Here is a 14,844-nt window from a genome sequence, read left to right as displayed (position 1 = left end):
TTGACAACATTCAATTTCTTGGGTATGAAAGATTAAAAAAAAACTTTAATCAAACAAATTCATCAAGAACGTATTTCAATGACCAAAAACGCACACAAAAAAACACTGTAATCAAATATGGGATTACAAGTTAACATACCTTGATGTTAATCAGAAAAGTAGATAACAGCCTGCATCGCCGATGATATTTTGAAGAAGTAAATAAAATATATATTGTCGTTCGGCTATCAAATTACAAAATTATATTCCTTGAAGGTAGTGATGCAAGCACGTGTAAAAGCCCTCGCTATGGTGGTACCGGTAATATCGCTAAGGGAAAAGTATCGAATCCAACTTGTATTGAAAACGAAAACCATAAAAACAAATACAGGTGTCACTACTCATGTTACTCAGATAGTATTACTCCAAACTGGCTTCTGGCGTTCGATGGAAGATGCGTTTGCTATACCATTTGGAGTTTCAAAGCCATCTGAGAATACACCGTTGCCTGTCAAAAACGAAGCTCGGATCTTCGATTGGTTCTTCAGTAATCATGTTCTTCATAAAGTCACAATTTAGAGCAAACACAAACCTTGAATGCCGGAACCTAGCTCAACCACCAACTACAACCGGGAAGTCGTCTCTATTGCCACCGATATGTTGAATTCTTCCGCAAGAACCAGTTTACCAAACAGAAAGTAGCAACAGAACATGGCAAAAGCACAAAAAGCAAAACAAATTATAAAACATCCACAAACTATAAAATTAAAATAAGTGCTTAACTAAGTTAATAGTTAGACATTAAATCAAAAGACAATAGTAGTTTCACAAACCCCATACCTTAGTGCATAAAAATTTAGGCTCTTTAGACCAGAGCATAGAGCATTTGACGATTACATGCTCCAAGCCCCTATTCGTTATCTTGATGCACCTACATAATCAAGCATTCAAAAATAAAAATTAGAAACTTTAAATAAGATAAATTTTGAACATGTACACTACTGAATATGTTGAGATATTGGAATGTATAGATAATAATACTTCAAAATAGCAAAATAGCATATTCAGCGATAGATTCCGAATGGCAGCCATCAATTCGTGATTAAAGGAGTTGAATAAGGAAGAAATTAGGTAGGCAAATTGTGCGAACAAAACGCGGACGAAGGAGATGATGCTCCGACCAATTAATCGGCATGGATCCTTGTGCTTTCTCAAAAGCAGTCACTACACATAAGCCATATGCATATGAAAGGAATATAGAAACATAAACTAATTCATTAAAGCTCAATCATGCAATAAATAAGCACGACTCGGAATAATAGAGAATAAATATAGATGTTTACATTATTTTCCACACACAAATTAATCTAACAATGAGAATAGAGATCAAAAATTGACTGTAACCACCCCCCCCCCCCCCAACACCTGCTGTTTCAATCTGGACAAAGAGAGTGTCCATGTCAACAAAATGATTTGCTAAAAATATGACATGTGGCTAAAATGTATTATTTTAGTATAGTAGATAGATAAAGTTACCTATAATCAATTAATCATATCATATCAAACACAAAGTAAGATAAGTAAAACTTAGCTGAGAGAGGAAGTACCTTCTTGGAAAAAGACTTTTCTTTTGTTTCTTAATGAAGAACTTCTCCATGGAAGATGAGTTAACATTAGATAAAAACACAATTTAGTGGCTTTACAAAACTCTCAATTCAGTGACACACAAATAGCCACAACCCGAGAAACATAAATCCAAACAACAATGATTAAATATGAACTCGAAAACCCAACATTTATTACTAAACTAAATAAAATTAACCGTTAATCAAACCATATAGCAGGTTCCGTCCGATAAGAATCGGAGAATATGCTAAATTCTCAACTTAGAAAACCAACCACCTGTTCTAGCTATAGCAATTGCAGGTTTATGTGAATATGAAATTACTGATAAATGAAAAGAACCAGAGAGAATGTAGGTGACGATGATGATTTGAAAAGAATCAAAGAAAGGGGAAATAAGATGCAATTGGGTAAAACGCGTGGGTTACCATAACATTGCAATGCCGGTTACCGTAATCATAGCCATAACCACCACCATCGTCATCTCTGTTATCAGCAAGGACCACCGACAATTGTGGAGGAAACCCTAGCTGACCAGAATCGTGGCTATAAACCGTAGCTGACCGGAATATTGGCTATAGCTCCAGCCATCACCTGGAACAACCGTCGATCGTTTGAAACCCAATTGGAAAGTCGCAGATGAGTAAGATCTAGGGTTTATGATTTGAAAAAAATAAGTGTGAAAGGAAAGGACTGGATATTTATGAAATATGATTTAGATTGAAGAGAAGAGGGGCGTGGATTAATAAGCTGGGTGACGGGAAGAGTTCTAGGGTTTGTCTGCAGCCTTTAGGGATTAGGAAACATGAACAGAAAAGCAAACGAAAAATTCGTGTTAGATTTGGATGAGAATTCAAGAAGAAGATGAGAAGCATGAGACATGAAAATACATCAGAACATAAATTAGGGTTACAAAATCGTGTGAGAGAAGGAACTAATGTGAGAAAGGAGAATAGAGAAAGAGTTTGGCGCCCAAGGTGAATTCTCTTGATTAAGAGGGTGTCCACATCAATAAATGATTGCCTAAGAAAAGGACATGTGACATCAAGTGTATTTTTTTAATATAATAGGTAGATTCCTTTTAAAGACATCAACACCAAATTAACATAACACACTTTAAAGTTTAAACCATGTAACCAAGGGGGCCCAAGACCCAAAAATCCAAGGGGTTTCCAAAAGCTATTATATTATGTATAATAAAAGTCCCAAAAACTCGTGTTTGCCTACATGTTAAATTGTGAACTTACCCAAGCCTGTAAAAGGCCCAACAATCATTTTAGGACAATTGTATATATCCCCTTCTATAGCACCTTTAATTGCATATTTACCCAACCTTAAATTTTAATTGCATATTTCCCCTCCTTAATTAATTATTTTAAATATGACAAAACTGCCCTTTTAAAAAATACATGTGAATTGCCATTTTCAAGACATCATCGTCCCTGACTCTTCGTTCTCCTTCCATCTCTCTTGGCTCCGGCGGTTAAAGTGTTTCTTGGCTCCGGCGGTTAAAGTGTTTCTCAGCTCTGGCTATTGCATATTTCCCTCAGTCGGTTCGTCTGCATATTTCCCTCTCCAGCGAGATTGAAGTCTATCACCCGGTTCGTCGGTTCACCTCTCTTAGGTTGTCGATGGTTTCTCTCTCCGGTGATTGAAGCGTCTCTCAGTTGTTTCCCTTACAGATTGCAATAGCTTGTGCGTATACTTTTGTTAGTCGTTTCCCTTACAGATTGCAATAGCTTGTTCGTATACTTTTGTTAGGCTGTTTAGAAAGGGGTGTCGGCGCAGAAAAGGGTGTCGGCGCAGCTTTTTGCTCGTCTACCTTCTATTTTGATGTAACTTGTCAAGTATGAATGAAAAATATGTTAGTATTAGATTAAAAAAATCTGATATTTGAAACAATTCCAAGAAGGTAGAACAGAACACCATACAACACCTTTTATTCATTGGCACCTTTCGAACCCAACCATTGGTTGACATTACAAAGCGCAAACCCACTACACGATGCTCCCATGTGGCCACATGCGCGGAGTCCGTGAGTGTTGGGCCAACTTGGGCTTGTATTCTGGGACTAATATAAAGGGATGATGATATAGAATAAGAATATGAATGAAAACATAATTAGGATCGTAGTCTGTTTTGGTAAATTATATTAAATAATGTCCTTTCATTGCCAATAAGTTTTGATGGAGTGGTAAGGGAGAGACTTGTGTTTTCAAAACACCCAGGTTCGATTCCTGCTTCCCCCATTAGTTTCGGCAACACCAGGTGATGATAGGGGATCAGACGAGTAGGCGGCGATCGCTAGTTCGATCCTTGAACCGAACGAGTTTTACCTCACTGCATTGCCGTGTCTTTGGGCGATTGTTCACGGGCTTCAACCCTAGGTGAGGGTTTTACCCAGTTCGGAGGCAAGTGTATCCCAATGTAGTGAATTTCCCCAGTAACCCATTTAAAAGATTCATTGGCCGTTAAAAAAAGATAATAATAATGTCCCCTCATTGATTATACTTATCAATGGGAGTATAATCATATACAAACCTTTTTTTTTTTCTTAAAACTGTGAGAACTTTTTGTTTGTTGGCAAGTAGATGATTTAATGACTAAGTTTTAGGGATATTATTGTTATAGCAATAATGTTTTATTTTAATAATTCCTATATTTATGCTTTAAGTTATGTTCCTTTCAATAAATAAATCAAATCATACACTGGTTTAAAAAAAGAACGATAATAAACAAATTGAAATCAAATATATGTTTGTAATCATCAATTTCAACGAAAACAATTTTAATGTGTTCAAACCTTTCATTATATCTTTTGTTTTTGTTTTGTTTTTTTTGTTTTTTTTTTTTTTTTTTAAATCAGTGAAACATATTATAGTATAATCCCCTAAAATCGTTTTATAAAATTCATCATGTTAACCAAAAATATTTAGGTTTCATTAAAAGCATATTTAGAAGGTGAACAAGAACCTAATATAGTTGATGTGCTGATTACATATACGTGCTTGTGCTAATTAGGAAAATATATTTGTTTTTTTTTTAAATTTATGTGCTGATTATACATGTATATTTACGGTTTATGCTAACAAATATAATCAATAATCGTAGTTGATTATTTAAACTTGTTTTTTCATGATTCATCCCTATAGGCTTTTTTTAGTTAGTGGCTGTTTGTTTACCTCTTAATGGTCCAGACTTGTTACTGGTTCAGCACTTAATGGTTCAGACTGTTTGTTTCACGAGCAGATGTCTGAATGGTTCACACATTTGCCTCTGAATGATTAAGATTTATATAGAGTCTGAATGGTTAAGACATCTAATCTGAATTTGTCAGACATTTGCCTCTGAACGGTTAAGTTTTATACATGCTTTTAATGGTTCAAACCTCTTCCTGGTTCAGTACTTAATGGTTCAGACTTCTTACTGGTTCAACACTTAACCATTCCGATGTTGCCAAACAGCCCCTTAGTTTTTTAGTATTTTTATTTAAACTAGGTTTTTTTTATAATTCATTATGGTATATAATATAATATATACACATAGGGGTGTTTGGCTAAGCTTATGAAACTCCTTAGACCACCCGTAGTGATTAAGAAAAATAATGCCCCCACCATGTGGCATTATCCGACACGTGTCATCACAGTCAGTATGGGGTGTTATTGCAAAAGTGACGTAGTGGAAATAATGCCCAATAACGCCCATTCCAGTTATTATTATTTTAATTAAATTGGGGGTTAGCTCAAAAGTTGTCAGACCATCCTCCAATATTATATTTAATTTATTGTAAAAGTGGGGGTTCTCAAAAGTTGTCAGACCATGCTCAAAAGTGATTGGTTAAGCAAATATGTACATAGCGTTTTAATTAAAACGCCAAACCCTTTTTTTTTTTTTTTTCAAAAAACACGCCCAATAACGTCCCATGTAATGGGGGTCCGGCGTTTTAAGGCGTTTTTTTTTCAATTTTTTTTAAAAATCACGTCCCACTACGGGTGATCTTATTAACTTTTGGAAAAGTCAGGATGAACTGACTTTTTAGAAAAATCACTTTTCTTGTCAAGTACATCCTCATTGTCAAACATATATATATATATATACCTATATATATATATATATATATATATAATAAGTTGTTTAAAAAAAGCTCAGCCAAACATGCCCATACACCTAGTAAAAAGGGGTGAACTTTATTTCCATCCCTCGTCTTCTTCTCCATCGTCGTCGTCATCATCATCCGGTGAGCTATTTTGTAACCATTTTAATTTGATTTCTTAATTGTTCGTTTTCACTGTTTAAGTATTATCAATAGCCCTAGTTTGCATACTCTTCGATCGATGTGGTAGAAATCGGATGGGTTTGTTTGGAACGAAACCCCTGAAAAAAAAAAACATCTTTTTCATCTGATTTTAGTGATGTTATTTATTTGCAGAATCACATATATAAATAATGTCGTATGATCTATGCGAAGAGCTGATTGTTGAAATCTTCTCAAGACTACCATCTAAATCCCTCCTTCGATTTAGATCAGTTTCCAAATCATTATGTGCTTGTATTGGGAGCCTCGATTTCATTCGACTCCACGCTCTTCGATCTCCGAACAAAGTCATGATTATACACCAAGTTTATTTCCAAGGAGCAACACGCGCTACAGATATGTATACATTACACTCTGCAGGTCAGTTGTCAAATGATCCCTATGTCGGCGTAACAGCAGTCGAATATCCTTTTACAAGTTTCCGCATTGTCGGTTCATGTAACGGGGTTCTCTGTCTTCATGAATATGGGAAGGGTATCATTCTATGGAACCCTTCAATTAGGCGCAAAGTAACCGTACATGACCGCCCTTTGTTGAGCGATTGGGGAGGCCAACTGCATCCGTTCGGGTTTGCTTTCGACCCAATCATTAAAGATTACAAGATTGTGATGACAACCAAATGCAATACTAAAAAAGGACTTGTACTAAGGACATTTGTTTACCGCATGAAGAAGGACGCTTGGCATGAGATTGCTTCCCCTACTCGGGATCTCTTATCTTGTCGAGAGTCATGTCAGTGTCTTTTCAATGGAACATTGCATTGGGTAATAAAACGGTTTCTAACGGATTCACATGATGATTGCCATTCTCCTTATATATTGGCATTCAATCCGAGCTCAGAGATTTTCTCTACGATTGAGCTGCCAGAACCAAGTTGGGAAACCAAGGAGGTGACGATCATCAATGGTTCTCTAGCTGTGATTTCTTCAAAACACGATGATAGTTGGATTTGGGTGAGGAATAACACTACTGCTTCTTGGTCCGTTGCTTTTAAACTGAAGGCACATGAATTTGAAGGAACACACAGAGTTTTTCAACTTACCGCCAATAGTGATTTACTGTTCAACCCCTGCGGGATCATAGTTTATAATCCAGAGACTAGGGAACGGTCGAGCGTTGTGCGCTTGAGTGCTTCTTCACTTGTGGGCGTGACCGGTTCTACACACAGTCTTCTCATAAAACCTTGCATTGAAAGCCTTGGATTGTTAGATATGGGGACTTCATGTGATCAAGGGAAGAGGAACAGAAAGAGAAGCAGAGCATATTGGCTTTTATGACAGTATTTAATTGATTATTATTGAGCATTCCACTTTGAATTGTTAACTATGGTTAAAATGTTTGAATCTGAGATGGTTATAGACTCACTCTAGTACTGACCAACTGATAAGTTATATGCTATAAAGTTTATTTATCATGCTCTAGGTTTACACATGGTTGGGGTCTGGATCATCTTATTGCTGTTGATTTCATTTGAACACAGGGAATGGTGATGTCTCCCACACTTAATTTATACTTGCACATTTAAGTGACTAGTTAACTATATTCTAAGTTTATTTTGCCGTATCTACTCTCCCCAGACCCTACTCTACGATTGCGATATTACTTGATACGTTTGTTTGTTTACTGTAAGGCTTCATTTGGTTTATGAAATTATGTTTATTTGTAATTTCTCTTATAGCGACACACTCAAGGGCGGTTCTTAGTTAGGCTATGGCAGGGCCACGGTCCGGGCAAGTTTTTCGGCCGTAGTGCTAATTTTCCGCATTTTGATCGAAATTTTTTATATATACTATGTTTGGCCCGGGCTTGCCCGGGCTTTTTTTAGTGCCCATGTCTTTCGGCCCTGGCACGTTCAACGCGCAAGATCCGCCATTGGACACACTAGCCCTTCAGAGTAGGGCCGTTCAAATCGCTCGCCGCTCGTCGCTCGCTCGATGCTCGTTCGGAAATTGCTCGGAAATGCTCGTTCGATTTGACGTTCGGTTGTAAACGAGCCGCTCTGCTCGGTTCGGTTTGTAAACGAGCTAAGCATGAGCAAAGGTCCGCTCGGATCGGATCGGTTCGAATTATTTTTTAATTAGTATATATACATATACATATACATATACACATACATCTATAGTGGAGAGTTCAAATGAGAAGAATCACAAATTAAGGCTAAAGGGTGTGGGGGGCATGGTTGGGTCATTAATTGCCATGTAGGATCATTAATAAATTGCTATACCACCCCCTTACTTCATTCACCATGGTTGGCATGGATTAAACCATGGCAACCATGACCCTCCTTTCCTTTTTTAATGTTCTTTTTTCCTTTTTTACAAATAAATTAAAATAAAAGATTATTGGGTTGGGTCATGACCACACCCTTAGGGTAGTGGTTTTGAATAATGGATTAAAAGTAAGTGACATGGCGCTAATGTGGAGAGTTATGGAGATCATAAGGATCATGACCACACCCTATAGCCTAAGAATAAAAAGAATAAAAGAGTACAAAGGTAATTTAAACCAATCATTTAATTAGTCTACCCTTTATTTTTGCTATTTAAATTAATAAACCCTAATCATTTAATGAGTCTATCCTATAAAATAGTTGTGCACCTTACAAAATAAATACATTCATGCACATGATCCTACATATTCAACGTTTTTTACACCATAATAACAACGTTTCCTACATCAAGAAAACAATGTTTTGGTGTAGGGTACAAAATGTGTAGGTTACCAACACTTTTAAATAATTTTACGAATATAATAATATATGTGTAGGACACAACACTTTAAATAATTTATTCACTCCTTATAAAATTGGTGTATGACCCAACACATTAATGATGGTGAATGAGAAAATTATGGTGACATTAAGACCACCCGTAGTGGGGCATTATGTGGGTATTATGCTCAAAAAAAAAAAAAAAACGCCCCCCACTCCCATTACATAGGGCATTATGGGGCATTATGCTCAAAAATTTTTTGCTTTGGCGTGATATATAAAACGCCCAAAGGGGGTTGTGTGAGGGTTGACTGACCAATGAGATTTTTAGGGGTTTTTTCTTTATTTTATTTAATGCCCCCATAATGCCCCATCCCCATTACACCCCATTTTAGAAAACGCCCAATAATGCCCCTTTGCTGACTGGACCGCCACAGGACGTAAAATGCCCTAGGGTGGGGGCATTATATTCCCCTTCCACTACACATGGTCTAATAAGATTGAAGTAACCATTTATAATATTTAATAGTGTTATACATCAAATTGTCTATTTTACCCTTATTAATTAAAACATTAATTGAAATTGACAACAATAATATATTGATTCACAACCTTTGATAAAAAAATATAAGTCCTAGATTAATTTAGTTTTCTTTTTGCAAGAATATTCTTCTTAAATGAACTTTCCCCTACATTTATAAACATGTATATACACATATATATACACAAATATAAATGATATACACAAATATAAATTATACGTATATATACACACATACACCTATATATATATATATAGACACACTTACACATACATATATACTTAAATATAAATTGAATTTATAGTTTTATATGTACCAATCTATTAGATTTTGGTCAACTATATACAAATTTACAACTATATCTATACGTACTAGCCCAACCACTCTAATAAAAAATTAAAATCAAAACTAAAAGTTAAACCCTAAACCGATAAACGACATTCTGTTCATCGCCTCAATGTTTCATGTCGTTACCTAAAGTCGATTGTCTCCTACTCTCAACGTAATTGTTTGTGCAATATGATCATCGCCTCGTTAGCGACAACATTGTTATTCATAAGAAAAATCTTATGCAATGAAATGTGCATGTTTTTAAAGACATAAAAACTTAAGACCTAACATTGTCACTATCTCTCTCTGCAAATTTAAATTGGGCGACACGGTTGTCCAAATCGCTCGAACTTCGCTCGCCGCTCGCTCGGAATTTTTACTGCTCGAAAAATGCTCGCTTGATTTGATGCTCGGTTTTAAATGAGTCGCTCCGCTCGGTTCGGTTTGTAAACGAGCCAAGCACGAGCAACGGTCCGCTCGGTTCGGCTCGACTCGTGAACAGCCCTACTTCAGAGTCGCCATGGTATAATAATATTGCAATTAGAGTGAGTAAATTAATTTGAGTCCTTGTGTTTTAGTGGTTTTAACCATTTGAGTCCAAGGGTCAAGTTATTCTACAAAGGCTTCTAATTGTAAATTGTAAAAAGTGTAAGAAGGATTTATAGAGTGACAAGTGTCCAAGAAGCTAAAATTAAACTCATTACATCACCATCAAAAACCTAAACACCCACCCCCACCCCACCACTACCCAAAAACCTAAACCCTACCTCACCAAAAAAAACCTAACCCCCCCCCCCACCCCCACCCCCCAAAAACCTAAAAAACCTAACCCCCCCCCCACAAAAAAAAAAAAACCTAAAAAAAAATCTAAAAAAAACTAGGGGGGGGGGGTTTAGGTTTTTGGTGGTGGTGGATGTTTAAGGGTTTTTTTTTTTTTTTTTTTTGTAGTGGGGTTTTTTTGTGTAGTGGGTTTTTTTAGGTTATTGGACACTTGTCACTCTATAAATCCTTCTTACACTTCTTACAATTAGGATCCTTTGTATTTGATCCTAATCCTTGAGTCCAAAACTAAAATGTTTAATATTCTGAGTCCCTGTACGCTTTTTTTATAACCTTTTGAGTCGAATCTTTTAACATTTTGAGTCCAAATTTTTTAACAAAATTGGACTCAAAACGTTATAAAATGAACAAATTGGACTCAAAACATTACAAAATGAGCGGTTAGGAACACAAGGCATTAAACTTTTTTATTTTGGACTTAACTGATTAAAAAAAAAAAAACAAAGACTCAAAAGTAATTTACTCTTGAAGTTATTATCATATCAACAGGTTTGCATATACTCAAGCAACAAAGTAAATATGAAGATGTACGTTAAACAAACACAACGTATGCCAACTGCTCTTAGACCTTAGTCTGGTCATGATAAACTAAATCGACGTTTGTACCAGATATACGAACCAGAAAATACGAAATAGAATGAAAAAATGTTATTGCATGGAAACTTGGTTCAAATCACAAATATATCATAAGACCACCCGTAGTGGGGCGTGATTTTTAAAAAAAATTGAAAAAAAAAACGCCCCAAAACGCCCCTCCCCCCACTACACCGGGCGTTATCCGGCGTTTTTTTGGAAAAATTTGTTGTCCGGCGTTTTATTTAAAACGCTTAATTTGGTTTGTATGATGGTTGACTGGCCAATCATTTTTGAGCTGGTGTCTGACAACTTTTGAAAATGGTACCCACATGATCACTTTTGGCCAATTACTTTTGAGCTACCCACATGGTCACTTTTGACAACTTTATTTAAAACTTTTTTTTTTTGCATTAAAAATAATATGGGCATTATTAGAATAATGCCCTACTACACCATTTTTACAATAATGTCCCATGCTGACTGGGATGACACGTGTTGAATAATGCCCCATTGTGAGAGCATTATTTTGTTCCACCACTACACATGGTCTAAGTGAATTTCAACCTAAGCGGACACTCCTCACATAGGTTTGTGCATTCTCGTTATCACCATTATTGTGAATATATGTATTCAGATAAATACAGGTGTTATTCATAGTAATTCTAACATTAGCGTGTTTCCCCAGGTGAACCAAGGAATCACTACTTATACACTATACGCCTATGACCCTCTTGTTACTAATAATAATGATTTCTTCGTCTCTAACAATTCCAACCTCTAAGAAAGTCTTAGAATCCAATATCGATCCACAAACAAAATATCGTTAACCGATCAACGTCTACAACATGTCCAAATGTCTAGTGTTGAAAAAACTAAGACAACAATTGAGAAGGTATTGGGTCATGGCAGAAACCGGTAGCCCTCAATCTGGGATGGCTAGCAATCCATTATCTAGGGCTTCTGGTGTAATTTGTCTAATAGTTTTACTCTCTGTTGTATTTTGAAGAAACAAAGGTACTACTATTTGATTTACTGGAGTTGTCACTACTAGAAAACTTCATATTTTCCTACAAAAGTTTCCAACAAATTTCTCACAACTCAATTTTTATTACATTTTTCTAGTAGTACGTGAAGCATTGCTCCTATATCTAGATGTTTTTCAGTTTTCTGCTTTAAGTTGGGCACTAAATGGAATACGGATTATTTCTTGTTTTTAAAAGTAGAGAATTACTGGATCCAAAAGCTGCAAGAGTGGAAATTAATAGCAATTATCTTGTAACTATAGTCTATTGCATAATCATAGGAAACTTTGTTGTACAGAATATTTAGTTTCCCTTCCTATCGCCAATCTTTGTAATTATATATTGGCCGATCTCGTCTCATCATGGCCGAAACAACGAAGAAAACCACCTCGGCTCGGGCTGCCGGTACATCCGCCACCGCACTGGCAGCCACCACTGCCTCTCACCCTACGGCATCTGCTGCCGAGTCTGCCTCCTATCGGGGCAGAGGCCGTGGTAGATCCCGGGGGCGGGGTCGTGGTGTCTCTAACCGTGGCGGCCGCTCCTACAACAGCCAATCGCCACATCCTTATATCGTCTTTCCCAACTCCTGGGCCGCTAGTCAATGGAGTTCCCTTATGCAAGCAAATCAGCCCCCTTGGTCTTCACAAGCTGCCACACCGCCATGTCCGTACCCGTCTACTCCTCGGCCCAACAGTAACTCCGCAGGCATTCTTGGAGCTGCCCCCGATCAAGCTTACACAGCTACTCTATTCCCCACGGACATTCAACAGGCTCTTTACGCCTTGTCCCTCAACCAACAGGACCCGCATGGATTCATGGACACCGGTGCTTCTGGCCATATGAAAATTCCTCAAGGTAACGACTCCCCGTCTTCTTTTAATATTTGCACTAACAAATATATTGTCGTTGGAAATGGTATGACCATTCCCGTGATTGGTCAAGGCAACATAACCCTACCACCACCTTTCCCGCCTTTTAAATTAAACAATGTCCTTTATGCCCCAAACCTTGTAAAAAATCTTATATCTGTCCGAAAACTTACTACTGATAATTTATTGTCCACTGAATTTGACCCCTTCAGTTTTACTGTGAAGGATCTCAAGACCAAGGCACACCTCCTACGATGCAATAGCTCGGGAGATCTATACCCGTTGACAGCACCGCTTCCTTCCAAACCAACCTCTACTGCTTTTGTGGCTACCACTCAAGAACGTTGGCATCAACGACTTGGGCACCCGAGTTTCTCCATTTTGCATTCGTTACCTTTATCAGTTTCTAGTTCATCTAATAAACATGACAAAACATTATGTCAAGCTTGTGTTTTTGGCAAAAGTGTGCGCATGCCATTTCTTGATTCTTGTAATCGTACTCATTTACCGTTTGATATAATTCACAGTGATCTTTGGACATCTCCTGTGCCTAGCACCGGGGGTCACCGATATTATGTTTTGTTTTTAGATGATTTTACAAACTTTCTTTGGACCTTTCCCCTAACCAACAAATCCAATGTATTTTCTATCTTCACCAATTTTCACAACTACATAACCACACAGTTTAACGGCAAAATCAAACAATTTCAATGTGATACTGGCAAGGAATACGACAATAATTCGTTCCACAACTTTTGTCATCTCTATGGGATGCACTTTCGATTTCTTGCCCATACACCTCTTCCCAAAATGGTAAGGCTGAGCGTAAAATTAGAACAATCAATAATATGGTACGCTCTTTATTAGCCCAATCCTCTTTGCCGCCCTCCTTTTGGCACCACGCCCTTGAAACCGCCACCTACCTTCTCAATATCATCCCCAACAAACACACTCAATTCCTTTCCCCCACCTCCCGCTTATATAAGTGTCATCCCACATACGAGCACCTTCGCGTGTTCGGGTGTTTATGCTACCCTTTACTTCCCTCCACCACCATAAACAAACTTGCTAACCGTTCCAAACCATGTGTCTTTCTCGGTTACCCACCTAATCATCGTGGTTACCGTTGTTTGGACCTCACCACAAATTCCATTTTTATCTCTCGTCATGTACAATTCGAAGAGACAATCTTTCCCTTCTCTAACACCCAACCCACCCAACCCGACTTCTATGACTTCCTTGACAGTGGGTTAAATCCACTCCTATGGAATCATATTCACCCCACTTCCCACTCACAGTCCAATGACCGGCCCAATAACACAAACCAAACAACCCAATCCACTTCTTCCACAGACCACTCCACTCCCTCGGCTCCCTCACAGCCCAACCCAACCCCTCACCTACTCCGGACGCCCACGTCCCACACCCCATGCTGGCCCAACAGCTGGCCCAACTTTTAACCCAGACCCCTTGGCTCCACCAGCCTCTCCTATACAACCTACCACCCCTTCCTGTCCAGCCCACTCTACCCAAGCCCACAATTTTCCTGACCCACCATCCTCTCCAGCCCAACAGCCCACCACGAGCACTGCCCCTCATTCCGGTTCACCACCACCGACTCGTACCATGCGCACTCGCGCCATGGACGATATATCCAAACCAAAGCACCATTTCAACCTCCACACCACCACTATCGTGCCTATTCCCAAGTCCCCACAGGTTGCCTTGTCCCCACCCGAATGGCTCACCGCCATGACCAATGAATTTAGTGCACTTATTAAAAATGAGACTTGGGAGTTAGTTCCCCATCAACCAGACATGAATATTATACGGTGTATGTGGATTTTCAAACATAAGTTTCGTTCAGATGGTAGCTTGGAAAGATATAAAGCTCGACTGGTTTGTGATGGTCGCAGTCAACAGGTGGGTATAGATTGTGGTGACACCTTCAGTCCGGTCGTTAAACCGGCAACGATTCATCTCATCCTTACATTGGCTCTCTCACGCTCTTGGGCCATCAACCAATTAGATGTTA

General features: G+C 38.0%; 2 protein-coding genes and 1 long non-coding RNA gene across 3 annotated transcripts; 2 read left to right on the top strand and 1 right to left on the bottom strand.

Annotated features, from left to right (window-relative positions):
• Nucleotides 1-188: 188 nt before the first annotated feature.
• Nucleotides 189-904, bottom strand: LOC110914717. The gene is made up of 3 exons (XR_002578532.2): nucleotides 820-904; nucleotides 572-622; nucleotides 189-487 (listed from the first exon to the last, which is right to left on the bottom strand). It is a non-coding gene; the product is annotated as an uncharacterized LOC110914717 (long non-coding RNA).
• A 4,833-nt stretch (nucleotides 905-5,737) lies between these two features.
• LOC110910376 (F-box/kelch-repeat protein At3g06240) lies at nucleotides 5,738-7,331 on the top strand. The gene is made up of 2 exons (XM_022155046.2): nucleotides 5,738-5,839; nucleotides 6,032-7,331. The coding sequence occupies exon 2, from the start codon at nucleotides 6,049-6,051 to the stop codon at nucleotides 7,192-7,194; it is 1,146 nt and encodes a 381-aa protein (XP_022010738.1). The 5' UTR covers nucleotides 5,738-5,839; nucleotides 6,032-6,048; the 3' UTR covers nucleotides 7,195-7,331.
• Nucleotides 7,332-11,612: 4,281 nt separating this feature from the next.
• LOC110914718 lies at nucleotides 11,613-13,324 on the top strand. Its single transcript, XM_022159480.2, has 2 exons — nucleotides 11,613-12,795; nucleotides 13,035-13,324. Exons 1-2 carry the CDS (start codon nucleotides 12,300-12,302, stop codon nucleotides 13,070-13,072), a joined length of 534 nt encoding a protein of 177 aa, XP_022015172.1. The 5' UTR covers nucleotides 11,613-12,299; the 3' UTR covers nucleotides 13,073-13,324.
• Nucleotides 13,325-14,844: the final 1,520 nt, after the last annotated feature.

This window comes from Helianthus annuus, chromosome 15, assembly GCF_002127325.2.
Source record: "Helianthus annuus cultivar XRQ/B chromosome 15, HanXRQr2.0-SUNRISE, whole genome shotgun sequence".
In the NCBI taxonomy this organism is placed as follows: Eukaryota; Viridiplantae; Streptophyta; class Magnoliopsida; order Asterales; family Asteraceae; genus Helianthus; species Helianthus annuus.
The sequence above is the reverse complement of the archived record's forward strand: the minus strand, read 5'-3'. Positions and strand labels throughout refer to the sequence as shown.